Source organism: Emys orbicularis, chromosome 5 (genome assembly GCF_028017835.1).
Source record: "Emys orbicularis isolate rEmyOrb1 chromosome 5, rEmyOrb1.hap1, whole genome shotgun sequence".
Classification (NCBI taxonomy): domain Eukaryota; kingdom Metazoa; phylum Chordata; order Testudines; family Emydidae; genus Emys; species Emys orbicularis.
Genome location: NC_088687.1, coordinates 18,488,784 through 18,506,699, shown reverse-complemented (window position 1 = coordinate 18,506,699; position 17,916 = coordinate 18,488,784). Strand labels below are relative to the sequence as shown.

General features: G+C 41.1%; 1 protein-coding gene across 4 annotated transcripts in view; it reads left to right on the top strand.

Moving 5' to 3' along the window:
- The window catches only part of LIN54 (lin-54 DREAM MuvB core complex component), a 33,241-nt gene extending 16,630 nt beyond the window's left edge, over window positions 1-16,611 (top strand). For all 4 annotated transcript variants that reach the window (XM_065405003.1, XM_065405006.1, XM_065405005.1 and 1 more), the window contains 9 exons: window positions 5,320-5,536; window positions 7,179-7,252; window positions 7,463-7,660; window positions 9,264-9,355; window positions 11,879-11,950; window positions 14,304-14,406; window positions 14,693-14,830; window positions 15,026-15,228; window positions 16,410-16,611. In XM_065405003.1, the coding sequence (XP_065261075.1) occupies window positions 5,320-5,536; window positions 7,179-7,252; window positions 7,463-7,660; window positions 9,264-9,355; window positions 11,879-11,950; window positions 14,304-14,406; window positions 14,693-14,830; window positions 15,026-15,228; window positions 16,410-16,611 (1,299 nt within the window). The remainder of the gene's footprint in view (window positions 1-5,319; window positions 5,537-7,178; window positions 7,253-7,462; window positions 7,661-9,263; window positions 9,356-11,878; window positions 11,951-14,303; window positions 14,407-14,692; window positions 14,831-15,025; window positions 15,229-16,409) is intronic.
- The last annotated feature ends 1,305 nt before the right edge of the window (window positions 16,612-17,916 follow it).

The window sequence follows — 17,916 nt, the reverse complement described above, 5'->3', positions numbered from 1 at the left end:
TGGTCCAGTAAAAGGTATTACCTCAACCATCTAGTCTCGCTAATATCCTGGGACCAACATGGCTACAACAGCACTGCAAGCAGGTTAAGAAAGATAGTCTCTTCAGCACAGCCTAGTGGCTATCTATTCCAATCGCATAGTACATCAGAGGAAAACCTAGTGTGGCAATGATTGCTTTGCCCAAGATGAACCAAAGTATCCACAAATAGCTATGGTTACGTACTTCTTCCAAATACCATGCCTAATAAAGCTTTTACATAAGCATGAACTAAGAGCTCAAATCTTTCTCTTCAAGGACTCGTTGATGCTTTTTCTGTATTCTGTTCAGGAAGGACTGTGGTTTTCGTGTCAGACTAAGACATCTGTTTATAGACTGTCTTCCAAAGACTTCATTTCACACCATATGTTGATTGAATAGTGTAGGCGGGGGCTTTTTTATGTTGGAGGGATTGTTGTGGTCTGGCCACAACAGGATGCATGTTCTGGCATTGTCTTGTGGTTCACAATTCCCAGCAAAACTTATGTAGTGTGATATTAGGTATATTGGATGTCATGCTGGTTCTTTCTGGGGAGGGAACTTCCTTCAGATCTCATCAAGAGCCAAAATATTAACTTAGTCTTTTATCGCCGGGAAAAACCTTCTTACTGCAGGAAAACCAGCCTCTTCTGAAAATAGCCATGCAGCTGTGCAATGTAGAAAATGTGACTTCTAGGCACTTAAGGGAACATTTTTAGTTAGCTCTAAAGCAGAAGAAATGGGTTTCACATTAAGCGAAGCAGCACAGTTAGATTTCCAAAGGGGTCTCCTGTTTGTATGTAAGAACTAAGTCTTCATTTTTGCTTCTCTTTGCTCTGAAAATAGCCTTTTCTTGTTGGTGTTTAAGTTTGCCAGTAAGTCTGTGTTGCTAAAATACGAAATGGCAATATATGCTGAAGCTGATGACTTCCACCTCTGCTCAGTTACATTATTCATTTAATGGTAAACTTGGTTGCTGACTTGCAGAAAATTGTCTGCTTAGGAGCATCCCACATGAGGCCCTCACTGTATTTCAGCTTAGCAAACTTTATGGGCTGCTTATTAAAAAGGACTAGTGTATGGCCATATGTTCTAATTGCCTGTATAAGTAGGGGCATTGCCAGCAGATCAAGGGACGTGATCATTCCCCTCTATTCGGCATTGGTGAGGTCTCATCTGGAGTACTGTGTCCAGTTTTGGGCCCCACACTACAAGAAGGATGTGGTAAAATTGGAAAGAGTCCAGCGGAGGGCAACAAAAATGATTAGGGGGCTGGAACACATGACTTATGAGGAGAGGCTGAGAGAACTGGGATTGTTTAGTCTGCAGAAGAGAAGAATGAGGGGGGATTTGATAGCTGCCTTCAACTACCTGAAAGGGGGTTCCAAAGAAGATGGATCTAGACTGTTCTCAGTGGTAGCAGATGACAGAACAAGGAGTAATGGTCTCAAGTTGCAGTGCGGGAGGTTGGATATTAGGAAAAACTTTTTCACTAGGAGGGTGGTGAAGCACTGGAATGGGTTACCTAGGGAGATGGTGGAATCTCCTTCCTTAGAGGTTTTTAAGGTCAGGCTTGACAAAGCCCTGGCTGGGATGATTTAGTTAGGGATTGGTCCTGCTTTGAGCAGGGGGCTGGACTAGATGACCTCCTGAGGTCTCTTCCAACTCTGATATTCTATGATTCTATGCCTGACCTCAGAGTATTGATCTTCTGCAGTTGTGTCATTAGTAGCTGACCAGCAAATGTTTTGCTTATGGAAACAAAATGGCTTGACTTTATTAAAGATCATATCATTAACTACATTGAACGTTATTCTGGAGTGGCAGTTGAACGCTAATGACTTTCTGTGAATGAGGTATTTGTATAATACAATTCCAGGATTGTCGCTCTGTCTGTGTGTCACTTTGAAGCTTGGAAAGTCTGAGTCAGTGTGAGGTGATGGAAACAGGTATAAGCATGGCTTAGAGCTTTTTTTGTTAAAAATATCACTAGGTTCAGTCATCACTGGGATTTGCTGTCTGGTACTCTCCAGTTTTTAAGTTCCCAGCCATTGCTGGCTTTTTTAGACATGTGGCTTTGTCATTGACACCCATGCGATATCATGGGCTTTCAGGTACTAGTACATTTTGTAATGGCTAGTAAATTCACAAGTCTCTCATCCTTGCTCGTATAGATTCCTTTCACAACAGTAATAGGTTTGTTAATTTTATTTGTTAATAGTCTGTTAATTTTGTTGCAATTAACATGACATGAAATCACACTTTATTCAGCCATCTACTTATCATCCCTTTCCAAGGTGTCTTGTAACTGTCCAGAAACATGTTGTATGCAGTGTTGTTGTAGCTGTGTGGGTCCCAGGATATTAGAGAGACAAGGTGGATCACGTAATATCTTTTAATGGACCAACTTCTGTTAGTCAGAGAGACGAGCTTTCCGCCTTGTATGTAAGCTTATGTGTTGAATACACTTGAGACGCTGAGGGGCTCCTACGGTCAATTGGCAAAGGGTTCATTGTAATGTAACAGCAACTCCTATCAGACCTGAAAACTCACTACACCTAAAGCATTACTGTCATGGTATTTATCTATAAAGAATGGTGTGTAAGGTATCATATGAAAACAATGATATTAATGACCAATGTATTAAAAGTGAAATGTATGTATTAACACTATAGGAGAAATTATGGATACTTCCTGATATTATGCTTGAAGCTAAGTCTGTAACCAAAGAAAAAAACGTGTTTTCTTCCAGACAGGAGGGGAAGATAGTTATCTCCCCCGTCTCTGATGTAAATTAAGCAGGTTTAGCCCAAGACAATGGGGATTATATTTGCATACTGAGTCAATAGGAAAAGCAAATTAACTGAAGATCAACATAGACAGCATGACAGCATGGGGTCTGCACCCCCAAAGAACAAACAGCGGGGGAGAGAGACTTTTTCAGGAGGTATGCTTCGAAGGATACATTTCAAAGGTGAACTGGCCTATAAGAAGAGTGGAAAAAGACATGATGTTTATCCATTTACTGAGGAAACCTCTTGTAGGGTGTAGGTGACTTGAAAATCTGGCTCCTGGTATAACTGAATACTAGCAAGCTCTCCAGGAAAAGTTTTAGGTGAGAGACTGTTTTAGATAAGATTAACTTGCTAAAATTAAGTTCTCTTCTTGTAGAAGCATGTTATATTTTTTGTTTTATTTGTAACCACATCTGTTTCTATTAGCTTTGCTTAATATCACTTAATTCTCTGTTCTTTGTCAATAAACTTATTCTTGGTTTTACTTGTAAGTTCTTCTCAGTGTTGTAATACTAAAGGGTGAATTCTCAGGTGAGCTACTTGGTAATTTCTGTGAGCATCCAGTGACGGGCTGGATATTACAGAGAAATGCTCTTTCAGGAGGTTTGGGGACTAGGGTGCATAAAGTGTTACCTGCTAGACAGAGTAAAAGTTGGCAGAGCTCTGGAGGAGATTGTTTGGTCGGCTAACAGGCAGGGAGGTGTCACCTAGTTTAGTTCCAACAAGTCTCTTTTGCTCAGGCAGTGGGGTAACAAGATCACCCATAGTTCTGGGCTCCCTGAGAAACTGTACAATACCAGTGAAGCAGCCTGGTCTTGACTGTTTTGTCTCTCCATTATGTGTATATTTGATAATATGAACTGTGGTTTAAGGGCTTAAATACACCCTAGATCTCATTCTCAGATCAAATCCTGCTCCCTTTTTAAACCTTTGTTTAATGAACTGTTGGTTATTGCTTGGATACAAGCAATCAATGGACCATAATTAAGTCACCTGAATGTTATAACTTTCAGGGTCTGATCCAAAGTTCATGGAAACAATGAAAGGCTTTCCACTGTCTTCCATGAGATTTGAATCAGGCCCTTTAAAGAACACACGTTACATTTCATATAGTAGCGAAGTCGTTCTCTGACACTGGTCAGCCTTTAAAGGAGGAGAGGAAATTCTCTGCCCACATTGGTCTGTCTATGGAAACAGCACGTTAGCTATAGCTATGATTACAGATGATGTTTACTCTGAATTGCTCTTGATAATTAAGGTTACAGCACAAAAAGATTTTAAAAATACCCCAAGAAACAACTTTCTCATAAAATCTATTGAGTGGGTTTATGCTTTCAGTGGAATATAAGTAGATCTGGACTTCGCTTCTGCTCAGAACTGTAGCTGGTGAAATTTGGAAGATGAAGAGGGAGTAGGCAGCTAGGCTGGAAAAGAAATTGAAATAGTCTATCTAGACAAGACAGTTTCATGGCATGAATCAAAATTTTGGCAGTGGGACTGAAGAGAAAAGAGCAGATTTTAGAAATGTTACAGAGGAAGAAGGAACAAGTTTTGTAAAAGCCTGGATGTGAGGAGAGAAGGAAAACAAGGGAATCAAGGTTTGGAGCTTGAGAGATGGGGAGGATGGAAAAGTTGTTAGCAGTGATGGAGAAAGTCAGGTGAGCAGCAAATGTGTATATTTAAAATAAATACATGCTCTCTACTCAGTGTGTAGGTTGGGAAAAGCCTGAAATAATGAAGTCTGACATGTTGTAAATGTTCTGCTATCCTCCACTGCGATTTCACATGCATGCTGCCTACCAAATTCCTTTCCTGCTTCCTCTCCCCTTTTTTAAATGCTTTTTGCTCTGGCTTCTGCTTGTGATTTCATGGATTTAAACTTGTTTACCATGTTCTCAGTACTTCCCATTACTTCCTTTTTGTCCTTAGCCAGCCCACACACTGTTGCCCACTGCTTCAAAGCCTCAAGGTTCACAGCCTCAGTTCCATTTCCAGTTGGAGGCTGCATGGTGACATGTAGGCTTCCTATACTGAGCTGTGGAAGGGGATGCTCTACATACGCAGAGCTGAGTAGTGGAGCGACAATGCAAGAGTGGGACATCCACTTCCACACAGACTGAAAAATCATAACATTGATTTTGTTTTTATTCACAATAATTTGGGGGAAAGCTCTTTCTCAAACTGTCTGCTATATAGTTTGTGTTTATTTGACATTGGCTCTTGATTGAGGGACAGTTGGTTTTGCTTTTATAGATGATTCTGGTTATTTGGGAGTCTGGTATAATGGATTGAGAATGGGACTGAGCTCCCTTGGCCCTGCTACCAACTCCCTCTGTGGCCTGGGGACTTAACCTTGCTGTGCCTCAGGTTTTCAGTTGATAATAGTGACATGCTTCACAGGGGTACTGGGCGGGTTAATGAATTGTTCACTAGCAAATTTAGGGATAGAAATGGTGACACCTCCGTACCACTGTCAGGTAACTTTGTGCTGCCTGTGTTGTTTAACAGGCTGTGAAGTCAGCAGTACAGACCATCACTGTGGGAGGAGTGAGTACATCTCAATTTAAGACCATAATTCCCTTGGCAACGGCCCCCAATGTTCAGCAGATTCAGGTACCTGGAAGCAAATTCCATTATGTCAGACTTGTTACGGCCACAACAGCCAACAGTTCAACCCAGTCAGCCAGTCAGAATCCTAGTACCAACACACAGCCTCTTCAGCAAGGTCAGTGGTGTCCATTCATACCCTATTTTATTTGTCTAATTTAGGTTTATTAAGCACTAACAAATATCCCCCCCCCCCACACACACACACACCCAAAGGGTAAATAAACTGTCAAATGATATAAATCTGTGGCCCTGGCCAGCTGTGCTAGTTTTGTACCAGGCCCCTGGCTTTGAAAGGCTCTGTATCCCATTACCAACTCCAGGATGCGTTTGGAAATGCTCTGATGTTGAACTCCTCATTCCCTAGAGACTGGCTCCTGGGGTGCCTGATACGCTGTTGTTCCCAGGGAAGAATGTTTGTTAGGTGATTGTTAGGTGATTGTTGCAAGTCTGATACCCTGTCCCTGCCTCAGTATGCCCAAAAGTGAAATCTGGGCAGTGCCATACATGCCTCACTGGGATGTTGTGAGGATTAATTAATGTTTGCCCAGCCTGTTGAGATCCTTTGATAGACAGTGATTTAGAACTGCAAAGTACCCCTTGTTTTTACCATGCATTTTCTGGTATGGACAGTAGCAACCAGAAGATTTCATGCCTGTTCTCCCCTTTGCATATTTACATATGACTCCCATTAATGTCAAGAGGAGCTCTGCACATAGACTGATGAGAAGTGTTGGTCTTAAATGTATGCAGTTTGCTAGGTGGCAGTACTGAATATTTAGTAAATATGTTATGTTGGCATAAATTAAAGGGCAAGGGGAATGAGTTGGTGAGCAAAATTAGGGGAGAAAAGGCTGCCTAGAGAATCTTGTTTAAGGGGGAAACGTAAGATCCAATTTGACCCTAAATTTAGGTTTTGTGAAAACAAACTTCGACCAAACTTTAAGACAATTGTTTTGAACAGTTGCCATACATTTATTTTGAATTGGTCCTTTGGAACTGTTCCCATGTATTGTATAAATTCCAATAGAAAATAAAATCCTGTAATGTTTTAGTGCAGACATTGCCGCATAGTGCTAATACTATGGTAAACTGAAAGTGAAATAGATTAGAGTGAAACTGTTAGGTTTTGCATTTCTTTCTTTCCACTTGGACAACCAGCATAAATAGTGAAGAGTTAATCCTGTTTTAAAAATCTTTTGTTCCTTACAGTAACACTGGTTTTAAAAAAAAGTTAAGTTTTTTTGATCTACCAGTATTCTCCCAGGGCCTGATCCTGCAAACACACACTTGTCTTTATGCGCTGAGTAACCATCATTCATTGGTGCTTCTCACGTGTGTCAGTGCTTGACTGGGGCCTAAGTGAGAGAGATCTAGAGAATCAGCTGGGAATTGCTTGCAGTACTATGTTTCCTGCAAATAACAGGTTTAGCTCTGTTTTCAAAGAGCTACTGGGAAAAAAACTGTAATAAAATAATCACTTTATAAATTAAGTCCACTCTCAGTGCACAAGTTAAAATGTAAAAACAAATAGAACAACAGTAAATAAACTAAAATAAACAGGATAGAACCCAAATAAAATGTTACAAGCATAATCAAAATACATTTTAAAAAGGCAATAAACCCCACCATCTTACACACATAAGTAACTGTTTATTCTATGTATGTGAAAGTGATAAATTGCTTCAGGATTAAATTCTAGAGACTCTTTATAAATGTGCACATATAGTGTGACACGGGATATTGTTTTTTTTAACCAGGTAAGCCAGTGGTGGTGAATGCAACTCCAGTGCGGATGTCTGTCCCAATAGTACCAGCTCAGACTGTCAAACAGGTGAGTTCAACATGAAATCCATATTGTCTCATTTCATCTGGCAAACAGATGTCAAAATTCTGACTTTGGAGGTAAAATATGATGATTTACATTGTTCTGCACAGATTCTTGTCTTCAGAATGACTTTTTAGAAAAATGTACAGTGTAGTTTTCTGCAGCGGATAAAAAACGATATGTTGACAATGTCATAAAGATTTCTTCTCTTTCCAGGTGGTGCCCAAACCAATCAACCCAACTTCACAGATAGTTACTACTAGTCAGCCACAACAGAGACTTATTATGCCAGCTACTCCACTGCCACAGATACAGCCAAACCTCACTAACCTCCCGCCGGGCACTGTGCTGGCGCCAGCACCTGGCACAGGAAACGTAGGCTATGCAGTTCTTCCAGCTCAATACGTCACTCAGGTATGGTGTTAGCACAGGGCAAAATGATGAACTTACAGAAATAATTGTAGAAGGCATCCTACATTCGTGTTAATGTTTTTGATCCCTTCCTTCAGTTTAGGGCTTTGGCTTGTCCTTTGCCAAAATGTGGTCAAGAATCCGAATGAAAAGAAATGGGAATTAAATCCACGATTTAAGATTGAAAAGGGATGTACAGGGATTTTTGTGGGCATGCTGTGTATACTTGGTAGAGACCTTGTTGTACAGTTCTTCCTGTAGTGGCCTGCCTTATGTAGGTAAAAAAGATCTGGAACAACACAGTATTAGATGAATGGCTGGAGGGAAATGACACAACAAGATCTTTGTCCTTGGTACAAAGAAGCAGTGGAAGAAAGACAATAGGCCAGATTTTCTGAAGTGGCCAGCACTCACAGTTGGGGCCAGATTTTTTAAAAGAGCTCGTCCTATTTTTTGGCATCTGAATGAAGTGGCCAGATTTTCAGAAGTGCTCAGCACCCAAATAGCTCATATTGTTCTCAGAGGGAACTGCTGGCAACTGAGCACTTGGGGAAAATGTGGCCACTTCATCTAGATGCCTAAAAGGGAGCTGTTAAAGGCTGAGCTCTCTTGAAAATCTGGCTCAGTGTAGAAAAATAAATGTACACTGAGAAAGCAATGAGTAAAAAAATACAAAGCCGAGCCACCTGCAGGGGATTCTGATGAGCGATGCGTGAGGAATGCTCCTGGAGTGTGTGCTTCCTAGGAGAAGGTCCTGGGTGCCGAGGTCTTGCTACTCATATTTCTTGCACCTAACTCATCGTGGCATGAAACAAGAAGGTATGCAGGTAAACACTTAACAGTACCACAGTCAAAGGGAGTGCAAATCAGCCCTGGTTTCTTATTTTTGTTAAAGTTGATTCTGAATGGATTATGACCTTGCAGGTTACTTCAGTGACTCGTGTGACTTTGCTCTGATTCATCCCTTGTAGCACAGGTGCAGTGATCAGGCACCAAGATCCACTCTGTAAAGAACAGGAGTACTTGTGGCACCTTAGAGACTAACAAATTTATTAGAGCATAAGCTTTATGCTCTTTATGCTCTAATAAATTTGTTAGTCTCTAAGGTGCCACAAGTACTCCTGTTCTTTTTGCGGATACAGACTAACACGGCTGCTACTCTGAAATCTGTAAAGAAAGAAAAGGAATCTGATTAAAGGGGTGAGAACCGTTTGTAACTCCAAGTTTTCACCTGGTGGGTGCAGGCATTCCTGTAGATAGCTGATATACAAGCTATTGGTAAAGCATTTTAGCATCCGTCTGACTGAAAGTTATTACGTAATGTAAGTAGCTTAAAAATAATGCAGTCCAAAGGTTCTAAGATAAAATGGACAAAAACATAATGTAAAATAGACCAGGACATTTCTGCTGAATACAGAGTAACCCTTAGACTGCTTAGGTCTTGTGAGTTTGTGAAACTTTCAAACCATTCATAAACATGGATTAGGAGATTACATGATGCATACAGCAGTTTCAGAAATGCTTACTAAAAACTGTGTACTACAAAGCCTGTTGTATAAAATTGTAAAAGCTACAGAACATACATTTATACTTTGTGTTTTGTTAGCTACAGCAGTCATCATACGTATCTATAGCAAGCAACACTGGTTTTACTGGGACATCTAATATCCAGACCCAAGCAAGGCTTCCGTTCAATGGGTGAGTATTTTGAAAATACTTTTAAAAGCTTGCCACAACATCTCCCCCAAAGATGGTGAGGTGATGTATTTAATTGGGACAGACTATCCTTGTTTGAAGAGTTTTTTAGGAAAATTTAGCACGGTGGGGTGGGGAGGCTGCGGCCTGTGCTGTTCTTGTTCTGTGGCTAAATAAAGAATATCTGTTTCTCTGGCTGTCAATCCAGTGCCTTTTACCATCACTAAACTCGGTCAAAGTCAAATCTTAGGTTTTTTTCCCAATCCCATAGTAGGAGTTTGAACAGAGAGCTTGGCCCATGGTTATTTATTATATGTATTGGCAGTAGCACATAGGAGCCCTGGTCATGGACTTGAAGTTGGTTGGAGCAGCTGGGTGCTTAGCACTTGTGAAAACCCAGCCATTTATGTAGATGCCTGAATATGATTTGGGAACCGAACTTCAGCTCCCCGCCCCCCCTTTTTTTTTTTAATCTTGGCTTAGTTCCAAGGTAACACATTGAAAGTGGAAACTTTTCAAATTGATATGCCTCCCCCTCCTCCCACGCAGGCTTAGAAATTCTACCCCGTTCTGCTGAGCCTGCCTTTTTCTGGAAGTCTTACATTTAAAAGTGTTTGCTGTGATTTAAATAATACAAAACAAACAAACAAAATTGTCTGAACTAATCCTGAACCCCTGCCTGACCACCCTCCCCCCCCCTTCAATAAATGCTTTGTTTTCAGCTTCTGGGGGTATGTCAGGATCAAAGTGTGACGTTGTGCAGTCTATACGGTTTTATAAAAATATGCTAATGAGTGAATATAATGTAACTGGAATATGCTTCATGCAAAAGGTCTCTTGTAAGGTATCATTACAAAGCTTATAATCTACTGAATGTGATCATCCTATTTGTATAAATGTACCACTCTTGTATCTGGGACTAGAAATATGAAATATAACTCTGAGGGCCTATTGTAATTAGGCAAAGTGTGGGCCATTAATGGTGGTTTGGAATCTTAATGGCTCCCATCAACCAGGACAATTGACTGGGGCTCTGTTTGCAGGGAGGCCTTCCTGTGAGTCAGGCTAGGAGGAATGAAGGCTTGGGGTCTTACAGTGACATGTGATCATGTCACATGAACTGGAATCCATCTTTAACCTGGTGCTTTTCCAGTGAGGGGGGGTGGGAACCCAGAGAGAGACAAAGGATTCCCGCCTTATGCAAAAGATATATAAAGGGGTGGACCAGAACAAAGGCCGAGAGCCATCATGAAGAATCCCCTAGCTACCACCTGAGCTGGAACAAGAGCTGTACCAGGGGAAAGGATTGTGCCCAGGTCTGGAAGGTGTCCAGTCTGAGGAAAAAACTTACTGAAGCATCTCTGAGGGTGAGATTATCAGCATTCAGTTTGATTAGACATAGATTTGCACATTTTACTTTATTTTGCTTGCTGTCTGTTACTACTTGGAACCACTTAAATCCTACTTTCTGTATTTAATAAAATCACTTTTTACTTATTAATTAACTCAGAGTATGTATTAATACCTGGGGGAGCAAACAACTGTGCATATCTCTCTATCAGTGTTATAGAGGGCGAACAATTTATGAGTTTACCCTGCATAAGCTTTATACAAGGTAAAACGGGTTTATTTGGGTTTAGACCCCATTGGGAGTCGGGCATCTGAGTGCTAAAGACAAGCACACTTCTGTGAGCTGTTTTCAGGTAAACCTGCAGCTTTGGGGCAAGTAATTCAGACCCTGGGTCTTTGTTGGAGCAGACGGGAGTGTCTGGCTCAGCAAGACAGGGTGCTGGAGTCCTGAGCTGGCAGGGAAAACAGGAGCAGAGGTAGTCTTGGCACATCAGATGGCAGCTCCCAGGGGGTTTCTGTGATCCAGCCCGTCACACAAAGGGTCACCACATATGGTCAGAATATAGCTGGCCAGATATGACCATTGAAAAATCCTAGCTTTCAGTGGTTGTTAAGGCTGATCTCTGACACAGAATGCTCTTTATGTTAAACTAAATGGCAGGGTTCATATGTTGCTTGCCCCTTGCTCGGGTCTCTGTCTGCTTGCCTAGGACAGTCACTTTGTCATTTCATTATCATTTTTAATTCACACATAACTCGGATGAAGGGAGAGGCATAGTCTGAATTTATTTCTTCTCTATGGTACTGGATTCGGTTAGATTCATAACAACATCACAAAAACCTGCTCCAGGTGTAGATACAGTCACCATGGAGCGTGGTCTTCACTCAGGGGAATGGCTGCAGCACGCTCAGTTGCACTTTCCTCTCATGTGGTCCACTCCTAGCCTTGTCTCCTTTCTTTCTCTTCTTTAAGCATAGCGTGCAGCCAGGGTCATGGCAATCGCCTACCTCTTCTTTGATTTTTTTACCTACTAATTGTATTTTGTAATCCGTGACATAGACCTTTTAAAGCTCACATTGTAGGAGAAAAATCTAGTTTGGCTTATGGGATTTCAGTGGATCAACATTCTGAACTTAAAAAAGAGAGAAGCCAATAATAAAATGGTTCTTTTCCAGAATTATGCCATCCGAACCTGCAAACCGTCCCAGGAAGCCATGCAATTGTACAAAATCGCTGTGTTTGAAATTGTAAGTGTATTTGGTTTTAAGTATTTTCTCTTTAACAAATATTTTAGTATATTGCCAAAATTAAATAGAAATATTAAAGTAACTCTAAAGTGAGTTCTGTATATAAAAAGGATTCCAATGTAAGGCTCTCAATCCATCCACAAATCATCCTGCTATAAGTGCATATGATACTTAATGAGACACTTTAGGCTGTGTCTACCCTAGCAATGGTCTAAGTTTCTGAACCTTGTGGTTTCACTGGTGATAGTATCATGGGAATGCAGGGGTAGATTGCCCATTGGCATTTCAACTGGAAGACAGAGGTACCAGTGGTCACCTGAACCCTGTCTGCATGATGGCTCCTACTGTTGCTACCACCACTGGAGTTGCATCCGTGTTTCCATCCGTGGGAGATTAAGTACAATAGTCTGGTAGACAAAGCCTTAAAATGTCTTACCAATGGAACTGTGAGGTTACTTACATCCTGTGAGATGTCTCAGGGTCAGAAGGGACCATTGTTATCATCTAGTCTGATCTCCTGTATATTGCAGGCCACAGAATCTCACCCACCCACTCCTGTAATAGACTCCTAACCTCTGGCTGATTTACTGAAGTCCTCAAACCATGGTTCAAAGACTTCAAGTTGCAGAGAATTCACCATTTACACTAGCTTAAACCTGCAAGTGATCCATGCTTCATGCCGCAAAGAAAGGTGAAAACCCCCAGGGCCTCTGCCAATTGGACCTGGGGGGAAATTCCTTTCTGACCCCAAATATGGCGATCAGTTAGACCCTGAGCATGTGGGTAAGGCCCACCAGCCAGACACCTGGGAAAGAATTCTCTGTGGTAACTCAGAGAATTCTCTGTGGTAACTCAGAGCCCTCCCCGTCTAGTGTCCCATCTCCTGCCATTCCACTCCAATGCCTGCATCAGTATCTGGTGTGATTATGTGAGGTTGTTCAGTTGGGATGATGCCACACCTTTCCACATAGTACAACATCAGGAGGAGGTAATGAAATTATTTTGTGGCTCCCTAATTCTTGGATGACGAAGAAGGCATTCCGAGTGGTTGTGCTACTGTTAGAGAAGCTGATATAACAGCCATCTGAGTTCAAGTTAGGCAATCTGTCTGGCACCTGCCAATTTTAGGTTCTTTTTAATGTAATGCATGTCATGTTCATAATGTGGGCGTGCACATACTTTTGAGCTTAGAAATTTTTCATCACACTAGAACAGAACTAATCATGTATGTTTAGTTTTCCTTCAGACATCTCACAGCCTGCATGATTGTTATTTATAGAGAGCCAAATGTGTGCCAGACATGAGGTTTCCTCCTGGATATCAGCTTTCTGATTCCCAAATGTTCTGTGAAATCTAAAGGGGAGAAAAGATGCTGATGCTGATATACTTTGCATTTATATAACACTGTACAGAAATTAACTCAGGCCTTGTCCACTGCGTGATTTGCTCCAGGTACAGCCATCTGTGACCAGGGGTGTAATCCACTAATGTAAACTGCCATTTGCTCCAGGGGAACTTTCCCCTGTTTGCATATGGGGTAGTCCTCACAATACACCTGTGAGGCAGGTTAGGCACCTAATTCCCACAGGTTTCAATTTATCAGTGAATTTCAAATACCTTTGAAAATCTGACCCTTACTCTCTCTCTGCCTCAGATCCCCATTTTAAAGACCGGGATTTGTGGGGGGAAATATAGCACCTTCCCTACCTCACAGGGGTGCTGTAAAGTTTGTGAGGTGCTGAGACATTATGGTAAGGGAGTTCACAGAAGTACCTAAGATACACAGCTATCCAATCAGCTCCTCCCTTAAGCACCTTTGTGATTTCTTCCTCCCACCACAGTGCGTAGGAAAAATCCCTGATCTAATCCATACAGCCATATTCCTTCAAATCCCTTCTTTAGACTCGCCTCTGCTGCAAAGCCTGCAATACCCTGGCTATTGCTCGTGACTAGTCAGATGATGAGCTGTGCCTGCCCCTCTTCCTTCCTTTTCCTACTCCCTGACTCTTACCCCCGCCTCCATTCCTGCCATTCCTCACCCTACCCCAATAAAAGAATTAACAAGCACAAAACCAACGAAACTTGCCACTACCAAAGCGGTGCCGATCCTGGGCCACGTTACTTGTAGATTATACCCCTGTCACTTACCTTACTTTGGGGTCTTATGCTGTATGCCCTCCGGGCCAGAAATTGTCTCATTCATGTCTATACAGTACTTGGTCCAATGGGGTCCCAATCCCAAGTGGGGCTTTTAGGAGTTACTATCATAGAAATGTTTCCTGTGGCTACTACCACAGCTAGTGTGATGCCTGCATACCATGTTTGTAAATCCCGTCTGGGTCTCCTATTTCAGGTATTGTGATTGTTTTGCAAATGGTGAATTCTGCAATAACTGCAACTGTACCAATTGTTATAACAACCTGGACCATGAAAATGATAGGCAAAAAGCAATAAAGGTAAGGGGTTTTTTTTTTGTTTCTCTCCTTTAAAGTTTGCAAAACAAAAGCATGTCACAATGTATCTATTTCAGCATACTCAAGGCTGCTATTGAAACTGGACAATTTGCTTCTTGTTTTACATCTCTGTAGCTGGGATGAAAGTAGCCACCTTTTCCTGTTGGGTTGGGAGGAGAATGTGATTTACTTACTCCAGCACAATCTTGGGTTTGTCCTTACTGCACTGGTCCTCTAGATCTTGCTCCCTGCATGAACTGTGACACACCTTTTGGATCTGCATTGATAGGCCTGCCTTGATAGAAACCCTGAAGCCTTCAAGCCCAAAATAGGGAAAGGAAAGGAAGGGGAATCAGACCGACGGCACAGCAAAGGCTGCAACTGCAAACGATCGGGATGTCTCAAAAACTATTGTGAATGCTATGAGGTAAGATGGGTTTCTTGTCTTGAAGAAATACATTGGCTTTTTCTCCTTTCTAAATGTCACTCTTGCCCATTGCACTGTCCGTAATTAAAACTTGTAACTATGTATAATTTCTCCAGTGCATACTAAGTTTATGAGCCAGCAATGGAGAATAAAATAATATTTTAGGCCACTCACCCTTTCTTTTGTTCTTTTTAGGCAAAAATCATGTGTTCCTCAATATGTAAATGTATTGGCTGTAAAAACTTTGAAGAAAGCCCAGAACGAAAGACTCTGATGCACTTAGCAGATGCAGCAGAAGTAAGAGTCCAGCAACAGACAGCTGCAAAGACAAAGTTATCCTCACAAATCTCAGACCTGTTAACGAGGCCAACCCCAGCACTGACTAGTGGAGGGGGCAAGTAAGTTAACACATTCCATCCTCTTGACTTGGCTTTAACACTGTTTTAATGACTCAGGTGTCTTGCTGCTCTGCTGGGGTGGATTTTAGCAAGTTAAGATTACTTCAGTCTTTGACATTTGTATTCATGCTTTAGGTTCTGGTGGCTAATGTTATTTAATATTTGTATTACCATAGCACTCAAGAGCCTTCAATCAGACTCGGGGCCCTTTTGAGCAACGTGCTATACAAATGCATATTACTCTCTGTCCCGAGGAATAGTGAAACCTTTCTGGAATATATCAGCCGCCTAAATTTGCACTTGAGCTAATTTCATAGTTAATTGTCTCAGCCCCTGAATGCATCTAAGTGCTGTTGGTTGAAAAGATGTATAGTGCATGGCTGCTGCCTAAACTATTAAAATACATCCCTTACAGAGAAGAGAATTTATATAACAAGTTTGTCAGTCAAGATATACTGGATCATTATGACAGTTTTGTGTTACGTTGTAGCATTTGAGAAATACTAATGAAAAACCTGTACCAAAATGTATACAGAGGAGACAGTTAAATTTACATGTGTAAGCTTGAATTTGCCATACTTCCGTGTGTCTAACCATGTAACCTTAACATTCTCTTAATGCAGTTTTTAGCATTAATACAGGTGGAATCCTAATGTTAAATACGTTAATTCTCAGTTTTCCTACAGCAAAAAATTATATGGAAAATTATGCATTCTCTATCTGTCTTCATGGCATTCTGCAGTCTGTCTCAAAATGTACAGAGATGGAAGCAGCCACAAAACTTTCAGCGTTGCCTCTAAGCTTAGCTGCTTAGCTGTAAGGCTTGTTCAGTATTTTCAGTTTGGGGCAGCCTCAGATGTACCCCAGAAACTGTGGAGCAGATTCATCCTGGTCAGATCAGCCCTGATTGAAAACTTCGAATGTGCTCTAACTCTGTTTGAAAGGGCATAATCCTAAAGTTAATTAATTGGATTCTTGGACCGTAGTACAGGGAAAATGGAGAGGTAAGCAAAATTTTCCTTGTTTGACAACATGTCCAAGTATATATTATATTGCTATAGGGACTGTCTAGAGGGCTTCCTTCAGCTTCTGACTTTTTAGTGCTTCAGAGAGAGTTTTGTAGATAGTGCATGTGGTGTAGCTTACTGATGACAACAGTTAAGTTTTTATTTCCATTTCAGATTGCCATTTACCTTTGTAACCAAGGAGGTGGCTGATGCGACTTGTGACTGCCTGCTTGCGCAGGCCGAGCAGGCTGAAAAGATGGGCAAGTCAAAAGCAGCAGCGGAGCGCATGATCCTGGAGGAATTTGGACGTTGTTTGATGAGAGTCATTAACTCAGCAGGAAAGTCCAAAAGTGACTCCTGTGCCATGAACTGCTGACTCTTGCATAGGAGCCATGGTAAATTGGACTGAACATGACACTTAAGGCACAGGGACACTTTGGTTCACAGCAGAGGATTTAATACTATTTTATTGTTAATTTGGTGCTTGTTTTAAATTGACCTGCATAATGTTGAAACAAGAAAATCTTTTATAATTAGGAGTAGATTCTTTTAAATTTTAGCTAAATTCTCTTCTACTTATGACGATGCCTAAAGGTGAATTTTTCTTCCTGTTGTACAGCTTTTAACTTCCTTGGGTTTGGTAAGAATTAGATGTTTTCTTCCTCCCCCTTTCTCTAAGAAAATTGTCCAGAGAGTCTTTATAAATTATTATTATAATATATATTATTTACAGTGTATAGAGTTGCATCACTTTGTTCATATGGAAGAATCAGACACTGGCAGAAAATATTTTTGGCAGTAGACCAAGAAAACAGTATATCTGTGGAGGAATTAATTCTGAAAGGACATGTATAGAAATGAGCATCTTCACAATACTGACAATACCAAATTAGATAAAAAAACATCACTCTACAACCCTGGAAGGCAATGGATCAGTGTTAAAGAACCGATTCAGCAAGGTCCTTAAGCACAAATAATGTTAAGCACGTGGGCCGTTGACTTCTTGGGACAGCTTACACGTTTAGCATCGCATATGTTCTTAAAAACCTTGCTGAATCTGGGCCCCAGGGCACAACTTTTAAAATGGAAAGTATTTACATTTTTCTTTAAATGATGACAGAAATTTCATTACCGGCTTGCTGAATAGTCTAAAATGGAAGTTGAAGGACAGATGATGGGCCAAAAATTCAGAAAGAATTAAAAGCAATGCTGTAAAAGCAAGTTTCCATCCAACTTTTATCATTAGATAAACATCAAGCAGGGAGATGCTGTTGTGCATCTAGGGCTCAATCCTGCAAGGTCCTGAGCATTCTCACGTCTCATTGAAGCCAGAGAGCGTTTGCAGTCCTTAGCACCTCATAGGATAGAGCCCTTAAACTGGCAGAAAATGAGATTATTGTTGTGTACATTTACACAGAAACTGAGATTACTGGGTGTGAGGGAACCAACCCTTGTGTTTTCCTGTTAGCACAGTTTTCATGTGAGATGGATTCCAAACTAGCTGCATCCAAGTTAATCAGAGAAGATGTGTGAAGATCAGACTCCCTGTACAGCTGTGGACCTTTTTGATATCACTTTTTTAATCTTTGGGACTCATTTGGCTTATTTTTTTAAAAGTGTTATTTAGGATTGCAGTTTGAGCCATGACATGCAAGTACACTGGTACGGATTAAAGGTCACC